Genomic DNA, 17262 nt, shown 5'->3' on the forward strand with positions numbered 1-17262 from the left:
AAAAAAAAAAAAAAAAAAAAAAAAAAAAAAAAGAGTTCACAGCACCTTTATTCAAATAGCCTAAACCTGAAAACAACTCAGCTGTCCATCAGTAAGAGACTGGATCAACTGTGGTGTAATCACACAATGGAATAAGCTCAGCACTAAAAATGACACCAAACAACAAGGATGGACTGCAAAAAGACTATGCTGAGTGAAAGAAGCCTTACACAAAGGAGTACACATTATGTGATTCCAACCATAAGAAGTCCCAGAACAGGCAAAACTAATATACGGCAGAAAAAGTGTCCTTGAAGCTACTGCCTCTGGAGATATGGTGTGGGGACTGACATGAAAGAGGCATGGGGGAACTTTCTGGAGTAAATCCTTTACATGTTGACAGTGGCTTGAGTTACATAGGTGTTTGCATTCCCCAAAACCCAGCGACTATACATTCAAGAGCAGGGCATTTTACTGTACTGTATATACATTTTACATTCAAAGAAAAAATTGTAAACAATGAACTCCAGTTAATCATGTGCACACTGAAGTACTGCAGAGGAAGTACTGATGTCTACATTATTTTAAAATGCCTTAAAAACTGGACTAGTGGATTATTTAATACTTGCTTTACTACCTATCTAATAAAGTAAATAATAAAATGTTAACTGTAAAATCTAGGGAGTATATGAATATATACTGCAAATATTTTTTCACCTTAATTGTATGTTGAAAATTTTATGTACTTAATTACAATTTACTACTTTAATAAATTAAGAACAGGGTCTTCTCTTATGAAATTCCTGAATGAGTGACAAAGTATAAAGCAGCATTTTCTACCTGAATCTATGGCTTCACTTCCTGATTTCTTCCTTATGTCATAAGGCATCTTCCCTTTTTTCTGAGTTTTCTGCAAAAAACAAAACAAAACAAAACAAAAAACCCCACAGCATTTAATTTTTAAGAAAAGTTTTCTTTGTCTTAAATCCTAAATATTAACACTATTATCAAACTGTCATTCAGTATTTTAGCCGAGCACAGTGGCTCACGCCTGTAATCCCAGTACTTCAGGAGGCTGAGGTGGACAGATCACTTGAGGTCTGGAGTTCCAGACCAGCCTGACAAACACGGTAAAACCCCGTCTCTACTAAAAATAATACAAAAATTGGCAGGGCATGGTGATGCGTGCCTGTAATCCCAGCTAGTGGGGAAGCAGAGACAGGAGAATCACTTGAACTCAGGGGAGTCAGAAGTTACAGTGAGCTGACACTGTGCCACTGCACTCCAGCCTGGGCACAGAGCAAGACTCCATCTCCAGAACAAAAAAAAATTAGCTACAATTCTCATTTAGTTCTAACATAGATTAGTTATATAAATTATCTACATTAATATATGGAAGCATTGCAAACAAACTGTCGCAAAATAAGAAAAAATAAAACTGATAACAGATGTTGCCTTGATAGAAAAACTGAACTTTCATTACTTAAGATAACATGGGGAATCAGCTCAAATTTCTGCTCTCAGCTGTGGTAAAGTAACAACTTCCAAACTAGCTCTCTTGCCATAAACAACCATAAAATAGGGGAACAGGGGTGGCAATTCAATTCAGGTACTGGACAATAGGCAACACACAAGACTGAGTTCCTGGAGAAAGGGAAAACTTGGAAGGTGAACCCCATGACTGCCATCCCCACTCCACACACAGTTTCTAGATGGGGCATAGTGAGCTAAAGTCTAGGCAGGGCATGACAATCCTACCCAGCTGAGGCACTTGGAATAAGCTGCTCAGATGAGAGCATAGGCGCCTGTGTGTGTGTGTGTGGGGGGGGGGGGGGCTCCTAAAAGTCCTTGTCGGAGTACTGCCCATATGCTGGGTGAGACCACACAAAGCCTACCAGAAAGCACTATCATGGGGATAACAATATAATCGATAACAAAGGACAAACAGCACTGGGGTCATGGGACAAAGTAAATGTACCTGGGAAAGAGACAACTCACGGCTCATCAGAAACCATAAAGACCAGAAGACAACAGAATGGCATAAACAGCTGGGGAATAAATCTGTCAACTCAGAATTCCATAGCCATTGAAATATCCTTTAAAAACAGAGTTAAAATAAAAACACTTCCAGATAAACAAAATCTGAGAGAACTTGTCACCAGCAGACCTGCCATGAAAGAAATGCTAGAAGATATCCTGTAGGCTGATGGGAAAAGATATCAAATGGAAACTTGTATCTACAGGCAGGCAATCAGCGAAATGGAAAAAGCAACAGATAAAACTACAGAACGGCTGCTGCTCATACTTTTCTTAAAAACAACTCTTTCAGCCAGGTGTGGTGGCTCATGCCTGTAATCTTGGTACTTTGGGAGGTCAAGGCGGGCAAATCACAAGAGATGGAGACCATCCTGGTCAACATGGTAAAATTCCATCTCTACTAAAAATACAATTAACTGGGCACGGTGGTGCACGCCTGTAGTCCCAACTAATCAGGAGGCTGAGGCAGAAGAATTGCTTGAACCTCGGAGGCAGAGGCTGCAGTAAGCCAAGATCATGCCACTGCACTCCAGCCTGGTGACAGAGCAAGATTCCGTCTCCACCTCCCCAAAAAAAAGGCTCTTTCAAGCAGAAATGACAATGCTATATAAAGTTAGATTAATAACACAGAAGTAAAACATGACAAAACAGCACAGAGGATGGGGATGGACAAACGGAATACATAATATTGTTACATAATTACATTTATGTAGTGGGAGGGAGGTAGTTGTCAAGTAGAATGTATGAGGTGATAACACACTGATTTTAAATAGACTTTACTAATTTAAGGATATATTTTTAACCTAGGAGCAACCACTGAAAAAAATTTAAAAAGGTATAGCTAAGAAGACAACAGGGAAAATAAAATGAAATACAAAAATAATATTCAACTAATCCAAAATGAGCAAGAGAGATAAAACAGAATCAAATGGAAAACAGTATGATAGATGTGAAAGTCACCAAGTTTAAAATTACATCAAAAGTCAATGGACTTTCAGCACAAGCTAAAAAAAAAAAACACCGCCTCTATGTAATTGATGAATCAAGCAGACCATTCCCCCTCATCAAAAACAAAAAGCAGTAAGGAGACAAAAATCTCTGAACCACACTATCAATCAGCTTGACCTCAATTGACATTTACAGAACACAACAGCTGCAAATTCAAGTGCACATGGGATGTTCACCAAGACAGATTAGCAATAGAGATCATGTTTTGCTTCCATTTGTGTAAAGACAGGAAATAAAAATTAGAAAATATATTTGTTTACATATACAAAAGGAAACTCAAAGGATATATAAGAAACTATAAGGTTACATGTGTGTATGTTTAGCAGGTGGAAAGGTGAAGACAACAGGGTAGCAGGGACACCTAATTTTAAAAAGTTTCAAAACATTAAGCTCAAATGAATTAACAATCACATATTAAAAACTTGACCAAAAGACATTACATGTCAAGAATTTTAGAACCAATACAACGACCTAGAATTCTTTTTTCTTTTTTTGAGATAGAGTCTCACTCTGTTGCTGAGTATATTGGCATGGTGGTATTGGCTCACTGCAACCTCCACCTCCTGGGTTCAAGTGATTCTACTGCCTCAAACTCCCAAGTAACCGGGATTACAGGCATCCACCACCACACCCAGCTAATTTTTGTATTTTCAGTAGAGATGGGGTTTTGTCATGTTGGCCAGGCTGGGCTTGAACTCCTGACCTCAGGTGATCCGTCCACCTTGGCCTCCCAAAGCGGTAGGATTACAGGCATGAGCCACCATGCCCGGTCTAAGATCTAGAATTCTTTTTTTTTTTGAGACGGAGTCTCGCTCTGTAGCCCAGGCTGGAGTGCAGTGGCACAATCTCGGCTCACTGCAACCTCCACCTCCTGAGTTTAAGCGATTCTCCTGCCTTACCCACCCAAGTAACTGAACTACAGGCACCCACCACCACACCTGGCTAATTTTTGTATTTTCACCACATTGGCCAGGCTGGTCTCGATCTTCTGACCTTGTGATCTGCCTGCTTTGACCTCCCAAAGTGCTGGGATTACAGGCATGAGCCACTGCGCCCGGCTATTTTTTTTAAGACAGAGTCTCGCTCTGTCATCCAAGATGGAGTGCAGTGGTGTGATCTGGGCTCACTGCAACCTCCACCTCCCCGGTTCAAGCGATTCTCCTGCCTCAGCCTCCTGAGTAGCTGCAACTACTGGTGCCACCACGCCTGGCTAATTTTTATATTTTTAGTAGAAACGAGGTTTCACCGTGTTGTCCAGACTGGTCTCAAACTCCTGACCTTAAGTGATCCACTCGCCTTGGCCTCCCAAAGTGCTGGGATAACAAACGTGAGCCACTGGGCCCAGCCAAGACCCAGAATTCTTAACAGCAATTGTTTTCCTAAGGAAATGATCCAAGGAATGCACAAATATTTAGCTACAACAAAAATTCATCAAAGCACTTATAATTTTTAAAATAGCAATTCTTCATTAGTAAGAGATTACTAAACTATGCCATATCCATGAATGGAATGTTATGCATTCATTAAAATGGTATTGTTGAATACTTAATGACAAGTATATGATTTCACTTAGGGTAATAAAAGCTCACTGAAAAGACCAAACAGCATAGACCAAAAAACGTGGTGGTTATTTTGGGTTATGGTATTATAGGCAATTTTATCTTCTTTTCTATACCTTCTAGATTTTTTTTTTTTTGCAGATGGAGTCTTGCTAACAGAGCAAGGCAACAGCCCAGGCTCGAGTGCAATGGCGCAATCTCGGCTCACTGAAACCTCTGCCTCCCGAGCTCAAGCTATTCTCCTGCCTCAGCCTCCCAAGCAGCTGGGATTACAGGCACACACCACTGCACCCAACTGATTTTAGTATTTTTAGTAGAGACAGGGTTTCAACCAGGTTGCCCAGGCTGGTCTTGAACTCCTGACCTCAGGTGATCTACCCATCTCGGCCTCCCAAAGTGCTGGGATTACAGGCATGAGCCACCGTAACCAGCCATACCTTTTAAATTTTCTAAAACAAACATTTTTATTACATTAAATACAAAATTTATCTTTGAAAAGATCTGAAGGAAAGAGAAAATGTTTCATTTCTTCCCTAAAAATTTTCAATAAACTTTTTGCTCTCCAAGGGGATGGCAGACACTCTTACCGATTGACTTTCTATTGCCAAGTTCGCTTTATCAACAGAAGGCTGGGCACTACGGGGTCCTATCTTTCTAGAAGTGACCGACTCAATTGGCTTCTCTACAAGATCTGAAGATGCTGTACTTGGAACAGCCTCATGTCGCTGTGTACTTATTTTCTCTGCTGATTTAACTTTTCTTCTTACATCAATTCCTTCAGTGCTTTCAGAGTCATCACTAATGGGCTTGAGCTTTCTTCCTGACTGTGTGGAAGAAAAAACAGCAGTACTTACATAGAAAATATAAATGCTTATAATTCTTACTGTAATAATAGAAAACTATCTAGTCCACGTTCCTCACTTCTAAACTTCAAAATTGAACATAATAGGAAGATGGCAACATAATTAGTGCACAGAACAGGAAACCAAAATGAAAGGTTACAATAAACACTCCCAACAATTTACTTTGCCTTTTTAAATCACAACCTAAACACAGTACAAGAATACTATGAAAATTGACAAGGTACATAAAGATGTGAGACCTCTTTAAATAAAAAACACTTCAGATACAAACATATTTTGCTTTTTACTATAAAAGTATTTTCTAAAAAAAGTACTTCATAAAAAATGTTGCTATGGAGTATTTTCTCTATTTGCATCTAATCTAAACAGGAAATGAAATATTTTACAGAACAGTTTCTCTATTTGCATCCAATCAAACTATAACATATTACAAATTAAGGTAGAAGAGAGAATACTCCTACATACCTTTTTTGCACTAATTTTCACAGATTTGTTTTCACTTGTTTCATTTCCAGAAGTGTCTGAACTATAAAAAGTACAAGCCATCAATATCTTGTACACATTCCATTTATATTCACATGTCTTCTCTCAACTTGCTCATTCAACATCAAAACAGACTTAATTTAATAAGGCAATATCCTACTTGTCACATACAAGCCTGCCACCTTCCCAGATTTAGTGGCTGTCTCCCACATCTTCCCACACCCAGGCCATGTGAGTTTCTCCCAGGCAAGCAAGTAACCTGTTCCATCACTGCAGCAGCTTGTGGTCATGTCTGAGAACTGCACTTTTCTCCAAGTTACCAGTCCCAGGCATATGATCCATCATTTGTACTAAAAACTAATCCACTAGGCCCATCCTTAGGTGATAGGAAAGGGAACACCTTCTTTTATCCTTTTTTCTCATACCCCCCCACACCCTGCTACCTAGATGGAGTCTTGGTTTGTCGCCCAGGCTGGAGTGCAGTGGTACAATCTTGGCTCACTGCAACCTTTGCCTACTCGGTTTAAGCAGTTCTCCTGCCTCAGCCTCCCAAGTATCTGGGATTACAGGTGCATGCCACCATGTCCAGCTAATTTTTGTATTTGTAGTAGAAACAGGGTTTCACCATGTTGGTCTCAAACTCCTGACCTCGTGATCTGCCTGCCTTGGCCTCCCAAAGTGCTGGGATTATAGGCATGAAAAGGAGAAACAGCCCTAACTTCTGATGGGAGATGAAAATTCATCTTTTTATTCTGTTTAGTACAACAAATTTATTTAACACCAATCTCAAAATGCAAAGGGCAGTGAATAAAATTACTTTAACATTGAGAGGCTTTCCTTCGAAGGGTTCACTGTCTAGTAGGAAGGCCAAAGATAGTGCAGAGTGATGACTTGGCAAGCATCTGACAGAGAAGATGATGTGGAGATACGGCTGGGGTATTAGGAAAGGCATAATGGTTACGACACTTGCGCTGACTGGTAAAAAAACTTTTTCAGAAAAACAAGTGTGGAGAAGGGCATTTAAAGTAGATAGAACAGTTAATGCAAAAGCATAGTGGTGTAAAACAGCCCGGCATGTTCAAGAAACGTGCAGCTGAGTACAGATAGAACGTATTTTCTAAGAGAAGATAACGAATGCTAGAGAAGTCAAAGGCTATGACTGACAGGCTGCAGGACACCACAGAGGCATGCTGCATGGGTTTCCTACGTTCAGTGGCAGCCTCCAGCTGCAGTGCCTTCTGGATCCACTGCAGCATTTGGGCAGGGGCTACAGCTGTGGGCAATCTCTAGCCAACAAGTAAGCAAAGCAAGGGTCTGGGGCCTGGCTGTTTCTGCCCAATACAGGCCAGGCCTCCTTTAGCAAACATTGTTCTTCTAGAGCTCTGCAATGGGTTGGTCAGAACCATTGGCACTGCAGTGCAGTTTGAGGCCATCTCTGCCCAATCCTGCTTCTTCCAACTTTATTTACCCTTCACAGGTATCACTAATAAACCCCTTCCATTCCTAACTGCCTCCGTGTCTACTCACCCAAGGATCCAAACTGGCACCTAGCCACAGGGGAGGTGGCAGGGGTGTAGAGAGGAAAAACAGATTCTCAAGGCAGTCACAGGCCAGAAAAATAGGACTAGCCAGACAGAACATACCAGGATTGATTCCCAGATTGCTGGATTGGAGGGGACTGGGTGAATGGCAAGACCTAGATAATACCAGAAGAGTTCATTGACACTAGATGAGAAGGAAAAGGATGAAGCTCCGTTTTAACTTTGTTGAGTGTGAAGTGTCTATGGGCATCTAGAGCAATATGGCCAATGTGCAAGACATCTTGGAACTCAGGAGAGGGGCTAGACAAGAGACAAACTAGAGAAACAGTAGCATACAGGTAGATAGAACTATGAGCGTGAACTGGAGTTGATGCAGAAAGAGAGGGCTGAGGGCAGAATCATCTACACATAAAGAAAAAACAGGAGATGAAACAACCAGGAGCAAGGTGGCTGAACAGAGGGTTCCACCAATTGTTCCCTGCAGGAACACCAAGTTTAACAACTATCTACACAAAGGGAGCACCTTCACACGAAACAAAAGTCAGCTGAGCACTCACAGTGCCTGGTTTTGACTTCCTATCGCTGAAAGAGGCACTGAAGAGGGTAGGAAAGTTTAGCCGCTGTTACCAGCCCTTCCCCATCTCCCAACAGTGGCTGTGTGGCACAGAGAATCTGCGCTCTTGGGAGGAGAGTGCAGTGATTGTGAAGCTTTGCTTTGAATTCTGTGTTGTCCTGTAACAGTGGAAAGCAGAAAGAGGCTGAACTAAACTGATGCCCAACCATGGAGGGAGCATTTGGATTGGTCCTGGTGTGAGGGGAATCACCCATCTTAGCAGTGAGAGCTTGAGCTCTGACAAGCCTTGTTACTGTTGGTTAAAGCGCTCTGGAGCCCTAGGTGAGCTTGATGGGCAGTCTAGGTCACAAGGACGGCAACTTCTAGTACTGAGCTGGGCTTGGAACCAGTGGACTATGGGGGCATGCGACCTTCTCAGACACCAACCAGTGTGGCTAAGGATGTGCTGGCATCACCCCTGCCCCAGGCTCAGGTGGCACAGCCCATGGCTCCAAAAGAGACCCCTTTCTTCTACTTGAGGAGAGGAGAGGGAAGAGTGGAGAAGACTTTGTTTTGCATATTGGATGCCAGCTCGGCCACAGTAGCATAGGCACCAGTCAGGGTCATGAGGCCCCCAATGCAGATCACGACACCTAAGTCCTTTCACTTATCTGGAAAACCTTCACAAAAAAAATGGGTCCAAACAAGCCTAGACTCCAATGACTACCATAAATACCTGACTCTTCAATGCCCAGACACTGATGAACATCCATAAGCATCAAGACCAACCAACAGAACATGACCTCATCAAACAAACTAAAATAAGGCACCAGGGACCAATCCTGGAGAAACAGGACATATGTGAGTTTCCTCAAAACAGCTATTTTGACTTCTCTGTCTGAAAGGTCACATATGTCCTGTTGCAAGCTATGCTGCCTTTTGCACACAAAAAAGATTAAAATCTGTATTCATATTTACTTTTATATGCACCAAGAAATTCTGGAAGGACATATGAGAAATAAATAAGGGAGAGAGAAGTGGGTTCTAGGAGCTAGGTGGATAACAGATGTGATATGAAGACTTATTATAAACCTTTTTATATTTTTAAACCATGTGAGTATGTTTCCTATTCGAAATATTCCTCTAAAAATTACATACACCACTGTTTAAAGTGGAGCACATGTTTTCCAAATGTATGACTTTTGGAGTCTTCAAAATAACTAAGTACTATAAAACTTCCCTAATGCAGACAATCTCAAAATGACTTCCTAAGATTTCTGCCCAACTGGGATATTTAATAACTGCAGTTTTGATACTTGGTAAATACATTTAGTAACTGGAATTGACCTATTACCCAATAGAGGTCCCTAAGTCAAAGAGCTACTCTAGTTAACAATTTATAATTAGTACTACAGTTACTAAAGAGTTCTGTAGAACTCAAATTATGTAATTTGCTCTCAAGTTGTCTCTATAAAATCATTTTTATAGAGATTTTCCTGACCTATACCTTCACATAAATCTGAAAGACTCAAACCAATGCGCCTCCGGGACAATGCATCTGAAACAGACTTTGTATTGCTTTGTAATTATCACCCACCATATACAAGGAAACATCTCATTTGTGATAATTAGAGAATCTGTAAATGAAAGGGACCTCTCAAAATCACTTAAAATTCTATGCTGGTAAAATCTTTCCGTACTTTCTTATTTGACTCAAAGCTAAATTATCTTCACAGGCATGATTTCTAGGATAAGGTATGAATTATGTCAGCTATCACAGCTATTATAATTATTATAAGTAATGTCAATTATTAATAAAGTTTTTATGCCCCAGTTCTCTTGAGAAAAAGCGTAACAAGTTGGCTCAAAGGATCTTATTAGCTTCTATCTTAAAGAGTTTCTCAGAAATCCCATTAACCATGAATAAACAATTGCTTGAAATACACCAGTACCTTCTTTTTGCTTCTTTTCCTGGAGAAGTTGAAGGAATAGATAGGCCACAATGTTTGGAGAATTCTTCCTCATCAGCATATATAGCTGTGCTGTGTAAAGGAGGATCTTTCAAAAGGCAAAAAAGAAGCACAACTGTAAAAGTCTGGCTATTTGGGTGGTATTGAAGTTTATTCCCTTACAATGGAATACAAAACAATCTTTGTTTAACGGACTTACAAAATCAAAATCAATTACATAGGCCACTTTCCAAATGTTTTTGATCTCACAACTCCACTCCCACTATAAGCCCAAGAGAAGTGAAAAAAGTCCACATAAAAACTCATACATATATGTTCACAACAGTATTCACAGTGGCCAAAAAATAGAAATCACCAAAATGTAACTCATGGGTAGATAACAGCTGTTGCATATCCAAACAATGGTATTACCAAGCTATAAAAATTTGTAGGAACGAAGTAGATACACACTACAACATGGACAAACCCTGAAAACACAAGTCACAAAGGACCAAGAGTCTAGGTTTCCACTGATATGTCCAGAAATAGCAAATCCATAGAGACAAGAAGGAGATTCATGGCTCCAGGGCTTCAAGGAAGGGGGAATAATAGGGAGTGACTGCTCAGGGGTACAGGGTTCTCTACAGGGTGATAATTTTCTGGTATTCGATAATGCTGACGGTTGTACAACCTTGTGAATAAACTAAAACCCAATGACATGTAAACTTTAAAAGGATGAATTTTATGGTATGTGAATGTATTTCATTTTTTAAATTAGGGATTTTAGGTTAAGATATTTTAGATTTAGATTTTAGATAAATAGAACATTTTAATCAAGTCATAATAAAAGACATATTCTGGCAAATATATTTCACCTTATAAAATGTATAATATTTTCTTTTAACAAAAAATTAAACCAAAGTCTTCAAAATTTTAACTTATTCCAGCAAAAATGCCTGGCCACTGCAGTTCTGCATGTGGGTGCACGTGATACTTTCTCTGTCATTTCTGTCCTCTGGAGTGTCCAGTGACACACAGTGACAGAAGCAGCCCATCCTGACAACTTACACACTCCTGGCCAGCCAGGTACCCACCTTTTACCCTGCACTCCCAGGAACACAATTGAAGCTCTCCCAGTGGTTCTCCTGAATCATCCCCTCCCCTCATGAAATTAGGACAAGGGAAAATTACCCATATTCTTCTCTTCCCTAAATCAGTGGCTCTATCCAATGGTGGAGTGAAGCAAGAAATGTATTCTATGTTCCTCTTGTTACAGGGTACTATAGTAAGTGTCCTAATGTGATTGGATTGTTAAGGAATGCTACTAGAAGAGTGCCTCTTTGATAATGATCTTAGTTTCAATCTATTTAGAAGTGAGAAAAATTAATTCAAATTATCAAGTACTACCCAAAGCACATATTTACTACATGCAGACAACTAATTTTTATATTTGAAGATACTTCTATTTTTTATGATGTCTGGCCTAAATGTTGTTTAGAAGTTATGTTAGGACAAAGATTTAAAATACTAACCAAAGGTCTCATTTGGTTCTTCATCTTTCTCATTTTCACCTGGCCTGCCAACGCTTGAGACATCAGAATTATCAGGAAAATCAAATACATCAACAGGCTTGCACTTTTGACCAGCTTTCTAAAAGTGAATAAAGTCGAAGTCATTGAGATGGCTCTCACAAAGAACATCACAAGGCTGATTTATGCAGCAAGGATATTCTTGTAATCACTGCTGCCTAAAGAAGCAATCCTTATGCATGGGGTGATGGATAGACTACCTACCCTGATTGGGTCATATACAACATTGTCATGTATGGCAAGATCAAACTGTACCCTGCAAATGTGTACAATTACTATGTTTCAGTTAAAATAAAGAAAGAAGCAACCAAACATAACACTTTTTTGGGACACAGACTCTTTTGATAATCTAAGCCATGGATAGGCAAACTTTTTCTATAAAGGACCAGAAAGTAAATATTTCAGGCTTTGATGGCCATAAGGTTTCTGTTTTGAGTACTAACTCAGCCACTGTTGCATGAATGCAGACGGTAACAACACAGAAAAGAATGAGCATGGCTGTGTTCCAATAAAATCTGACTTCTGAACAGTTCAATTTGAATTTCATATCATGTTCATGTGTTATCAGATAGTCTTTTCATTTTATTTCAACCATTAAAAAAATGTAAAAACCATTCTCAGCTTGCAGGGATATACAAAAACAGTTGGCAGGCTAGATTTGGCCTATGGGCCAGTTTGCCTAAACCTCTGATCTAGGGAAAGTGATGGGTCCTGTCTCCAGAAATACGCCCATATACCCAAAAGTTCACAAACAGTTTTAAGGGTACACATGGGTTAAAAACTCCTGAATGAAGGAGAGACACGAGGGTTTACAGTTTAATATATTGACAAGCCCATGAAGTCTGCTACCCCAAATCTAATAAGGTATGAAAACATATACAAAATGAAAAAAACTTTCTTGTAGTTCCGGAAAATGTGGAAGGGTACTAATAACAGATACGAAAATAAGAAAATTCTGGAAGATATAAAGGAGATCAAATAAAATTGGCAAACAAAACAAAAATTTGACCATTCAGATGCCCCCCAGTGAAAGATTCATTCCTAGAGTGCTTGGAGGTGAAATGCTGAGACAGCTGGCAGGTCTTCCAGCCTCTCCCAAGGAATAGGGAGCCTCCACCACATGTAAAGCACTGCCTTGCAGAGGGAAGGACAGGTAAGCTGAATCCATTCCAGATACTTTGGGCTTTCAGCTAAGTCTGGAGCTTCGAGAAACCCCTCCAAGGCACACTGGACTTTGGCTACCAATGGCAAGGGCAGGCAGGACAGCTGAGAGAAATCCACCCAAACGACCAATGAAGTAATGCTGGGGTGAGAGCAGAGGGCTGAGCAAAATCCTGCAGGGAGATCCCAGGGTTTCCCAGAGGGGAAAAGAGCTATGTTCTGCAGGAAGGGCTTAAGGACCATGCAGTACAGAGAAAGTTCAGGGCAGAATAAGCAGAAGGAGCTCCTTCCAGGGTGCCTGGCACTGTCACACAGTTAATGTGAGATTACAATGCCAATTACACAAGCCACTGGAAAAGAATTTGGAATTAGCTACAATGAGTGTTACAGAAATGTACACGCCTTTAACATACATTCTAAGACTCTGTTAGAAAGAAAAGTAAACCTGTAATGTGAACTAAGTGAAGTACCATGAAATCATAAACAAGTCTTTTTTTTTTTTTTGAGATGGAGTTTCGCTCTTGTTGCCCAGGCTGGAGTGCAATGGCGCGATCCTGGCTCACCGCAACCTCCGCCTCCTGGGTTCAGGCAATTCTCCTGCCCCAGCCTCCTGAGTAACTGGGATTACAGGCACGCGCCACCATGCCCAGCTAATTTTTTGTATTTTTAGTAGAGACGGGGTTTCACCATGTTGACCAGGATGGTCTCGATCTCTTGACCTCGTGATCCACCCGCCTCGGCCTCCCAAAGTGCTGGGATTACAGGCTTGAGCCACCGCGCCCGGCCCCCATAAACATGTCTTTTAAAACCACAATGAGAAATGACTAAGTGAAAAAAGCAAAATATAGAGCATTGTACAATTTTTATATGAAGTCAATTATCTAAACGAAAATAAAACCAACCTAGGCCCAGAAAAAAAGGAAATTCTAAAACATTAACAAAAGTCATTTTCTTTGCTATACTTGAAAAAGTGTGAGGAAAATGAACATTTTCACTACAATAAACACTGAACTTGCCAACTGAGGTCTACAAAACTCAGGTACCCACAAAATGTTATTTTGTACTGTCAATTTTGAGGAAATCACAACACAAAAAGATAACTCACATCTTTCATGGAATGTGTTCTTTCTAAGGTGTTCTTTGACTGTCTTGCACTATTAAACAGCAAAAAAACACAAGAGTTAGGAAATAGTTAAAATAACCGAGGAAACAGCATAGTTATAACCCTTTCCACGCATTTTTACCAAAAGAAAAAAGAACAAAAACAAAAAACAGAACCCATATGCCATCATTTTTATAGGTTAAATCATATCACCAATTTATAAAATAACATACTTCTCCCCCTCAGGGACATGGAAAATTGGAATCCTGCTGTTACCATTTTTCCCTGAGGCCTTAATCAATCAGCAGTGATTGACTTTCTCTGCAGAGCTGAAGGGGTGGTAGGCTAACACTAAACTCCAACACCTGCTCCATCTTGTGCCTGGCTCTTGTACATCCTTTTCTCGTTTTATTCTAACAGTCCTAAGAGACAGAAGTGAATCAATCCCGTTACAGATGTATGCTTGCCCACAGCAACACCAGGCAAGGAAGTAGACAAGCCTACACTGAAATTCACATCAGTTCAAATCCAGGGCCTGCCCTCGACATCCCTTCACACTAAACTGAGCCATAGCTTAAAATGATAAAGCCATAGCTTAAAAAGATATATATTCAACAAACTTCAAGGAAACAGATATAACAATGGTGACTAGAATAAAAAGGGGAAATAACAGTGGCAGGGAACAATATATTATGTAATATTATTACTAATAATATTGCCAGGAGTCAGTGAGTATGTACAGAGCATCCTCCATGGACCAGGCATTGTGCAAGGGTACAGGGATACTATGGGACAATACAGTACATAAATCCCGACTTTAAAATATGCCATGCTGATTGCAGCTGTATTTTCATTTGCAGATAGCAAAGTCAGCTTACTGAGTCTGAACCAATGTTTGAGTAACCTTTTGATATAATTACAAGCAGAGAAGTTGTAAACATAGTACAAGGACCTTCTGCATGCCATTTACCCAGGTTCCCTCACTGCTTACATTTCGTCTCTTTTGCGCTATGTAACTGGAGATACTGTGCACCTCCACCCACTAAGTACAATTATGTCTTTCCTAAGAAAGGGGCATTATCCTACATATTCATGGTACAATTTCTAAAATCAAGAAATTTAACACTGACACCATGATCTAATCTACAGTCCATACTCAAATCACATCAATTGTCCTGTAATGTCCTTTAAGACTCTCAGGCCAGCATTTTAAAAAAAAACCAACAGAAAGGGAAGAAAATGGAACATTGCACTGGATATACTATGTCCATAAGCCTTTTATGTGTCGATGTGTGCACACGTGTACTAAGTGTGATGTAAAACATCATTACTGTGAATCAGTTTAAAAAAATAGTTGGAAAAGTGTTTACAGCTGGTGGTTCCCAGACTTGCGTGGCATTGCAATCCTCAGGAGGACCTGTTAAACAGGTTGCTTGGCACACCCCCGGGGTGTCTGATTCAGTACCTCTGGGGTGTGGCCTGAGATTCTGCATTTCTAACAAGTTAATGATTTGTTTATTTGATTCATGAAACGTAAGGAAGAAAGTATTCGTTTCATAGCAATTTTATACATGATTCTGGGGTTCGGAAAAGTACTTACCAACGGTCACACACCCGGGTAACAGAAACACAATTACAAGCCAGACCACATAAACTTCTTAACCTAAACTCTGAGCTGTCTCGTCCTTTCTGGGGATGGGGGTAGGGGAGCGGGGTTGTGGTTCACGGTTCCTCCTTGCTTTAGGCTGGAGTCAAGGTAGGGCTTCCGAGACAGAGAAACCTCTGTGACAACCCATAGGTAAAATTTATTGGCCAGGCGCAGTGGCTCACACCTGTAATCCCAGTACTTCGGGAGGCCGAGGCGGGCGTATCACTAGGTCAAGAGAGCAAAACCATCCTGGCCAACGTGGTGAAGTCCCGTCTCTACTAAAAATACAAAAATTAGCTGGACGTGGTGCGCATGCCTATAATCCCAGCTACTTGGGAGGCTGAGGCAAGAGAATCGCTTGAACCAGGGAGTCGCAGGTTGCAGTGAGTCAAGATCGCGTCACTGCACTCCAGCTTGAAGGCAGAGCGAGACTCCATCCCCCAAAAAAAAGAAAACAAAAAGAAAAAAAACTTCTGTTATATGTGTATTAGTGTGTTTTGGGAGAAGGCATGAACAAATTTCATGAGTCTCAAACCCAAAAATGCTTAAAAAAAAAAAAAAAAAAAAGACAACAAAACCCACTACCCTTTCAGATAAACTTGAACCCTTTTCAGCTGAGATTCTTTCCTAATCCTCTTCTCCCCTGGCGGAGTCTTCAGTTCTTCTCCACTGCCCACACGAGTCTGGACTCGGTTTCCCCACCTACCTGCGGTGTCCTGCGGCAGCTTTGCACCCTAACCCCGCCTGTACCAGCACCTCCTTCTCCGGGCAGTCTTCCCAGGCCCAGCGGGACTGTTCTCTTCAGGACGTCTGGGGGTGTGCTCTCGGGCACCGTCAGCGGCATGCTCGGATGGCATTCGCCAGCGCATCAGCGACCAGCGTTGTAGAGCGCGGTTTTGCGACCTACCGAACACACGCTTTTCTTTGGTAAACAAAAACTGCTCGAGCCACTCCGGAGAAGGGCTGGCAGCCCGGTCCCCCCGCCGGAGATGGGCTCCAGTCTCCGGTCTGTGGGGTGCAGTACGGAATCACCGGGGTCTTCAAGAGAAGAAAACTGACTCCCAGTCAGAGTAACCGTCACTAACAACGCCGGGCAAATCGCAGGCGGTATTTCCTCAACACTTCGCTTTCAAGCCAGCGCCTGGAGCCTCACTACTTCGGACGGCACTCTCCTCGCAAGGCCGACACTGGCTAACGACTCTCCTACCCGCCCGCCAGGCCGTGCTAGGCCCCGACCAGCCCGTGCGGGTGGGATCACTGTTATCCCCACTACACGGCCGCGGAAGCCGGGCCCCGGGTGACTGGTCACTCGGGCGAGCTCCAGAGCGGAGCCCGAACAGCGCCGGGACCTAAACCGCCACAGGCGAGGAAGCAGTTCAAGCCGGTCTCCCGCCTCGCGCCGCGGAGGTCGGCAACACTTACCCCTCAGGCTTGGGAGGGCGCGCCCGCCGCCGCCGCCGCCGCCCCCGCGGAGCCATGGCGCCGCTCTCCACGCCCTCGTAACCGACCGAAAGCGCCCTCGCAACTGACTGGAATCACCCCCCTAACTGACTGAAAGCGACCGCGAGACTGAAAGCTCCCGCCAAGCCCTACGGTGCTCCGAGCAGCCAATCCAAGCCGAGCACGCGCGCATGCGCCGGACTTTCTCAGCGGGCCCCGGGCTCCACCCCGGCCTGGAACGTAAGGAAAAACCGGGCCTGGTTATAACAGTGCAACGGAGCTGGAGTCCATGCCGCACAATCAGTTGCCTACGGTCCGCCTTAACCAAGGTTTTTCCGGGCTTTCCCTCC

The 17262-nt window shown here is 42.0% G+C and overlaps 1 protein-coding gene across 2 annotated transcripts in view; it reads right to left on the reverse strand.

Annotated features, from left to right (window-relative positions):
* Positions 1 to 17035, reverse strand: part of CENPU (centromere protein U) — a 35992-nt gene extending 18957 nt beyond the window's left edge. Inside the window, exons 1-7 of one of the 2 annotated variants that reach the window (XR_001818603.2) lie at positions 16895 to 17035; positions 13828 to 13876; positions 11505 to 11622; positions 9976 to 10081; positions 5912 to 5972; positions 5171 to 5407; positions 820 to 889 (exon numbers count right to left, since the gene is read on the reverse strand). Coding sequence is in view for 1 of the 2 variants with exons in the window: in XM_017506900.2 (XP_017362389.1) it covers positions 820 to 889; positions 5171 to 5407; positions 5912 to 5972; positions 9976 to 10081; positions 11505 to 11622; positions 13828 to 13876; positions 16895 to 16950 (697 nt within the window). In the remaining variant the exon portion in view is untranslated. The remainder of the gene's footprint in view (positions 1 to 819; positions 890 to 5170; positions 5408 to 5911; positions 5973 to 9975; positions 10082 to 11504; positions 11623 to 13827; positions 13877 to 16894) is intronic. The other variant, XM_017506900.2, reaches the window with a different exon arrangement.
* Between the last annotated feature and the right edge of the window lie 227 nt (positions 17036 to 17262).

Source organism: Cebus imitator, unplaced genomic scaffold, assembly GCF_001604975.1.
Source record: "Cebus imitator isolate Cc_AM_T3 unplaced genomic scaffold, Cebus_imitator-1.0 Scaffold365, whole genome shotgun sequence".
In the NCBI taxonomy this organism is placed as follows: Eukaryota; Metazoa; Chordata; class Mammalia; order Primates; family Cebidae; genus Cebus; species Cebus imitator.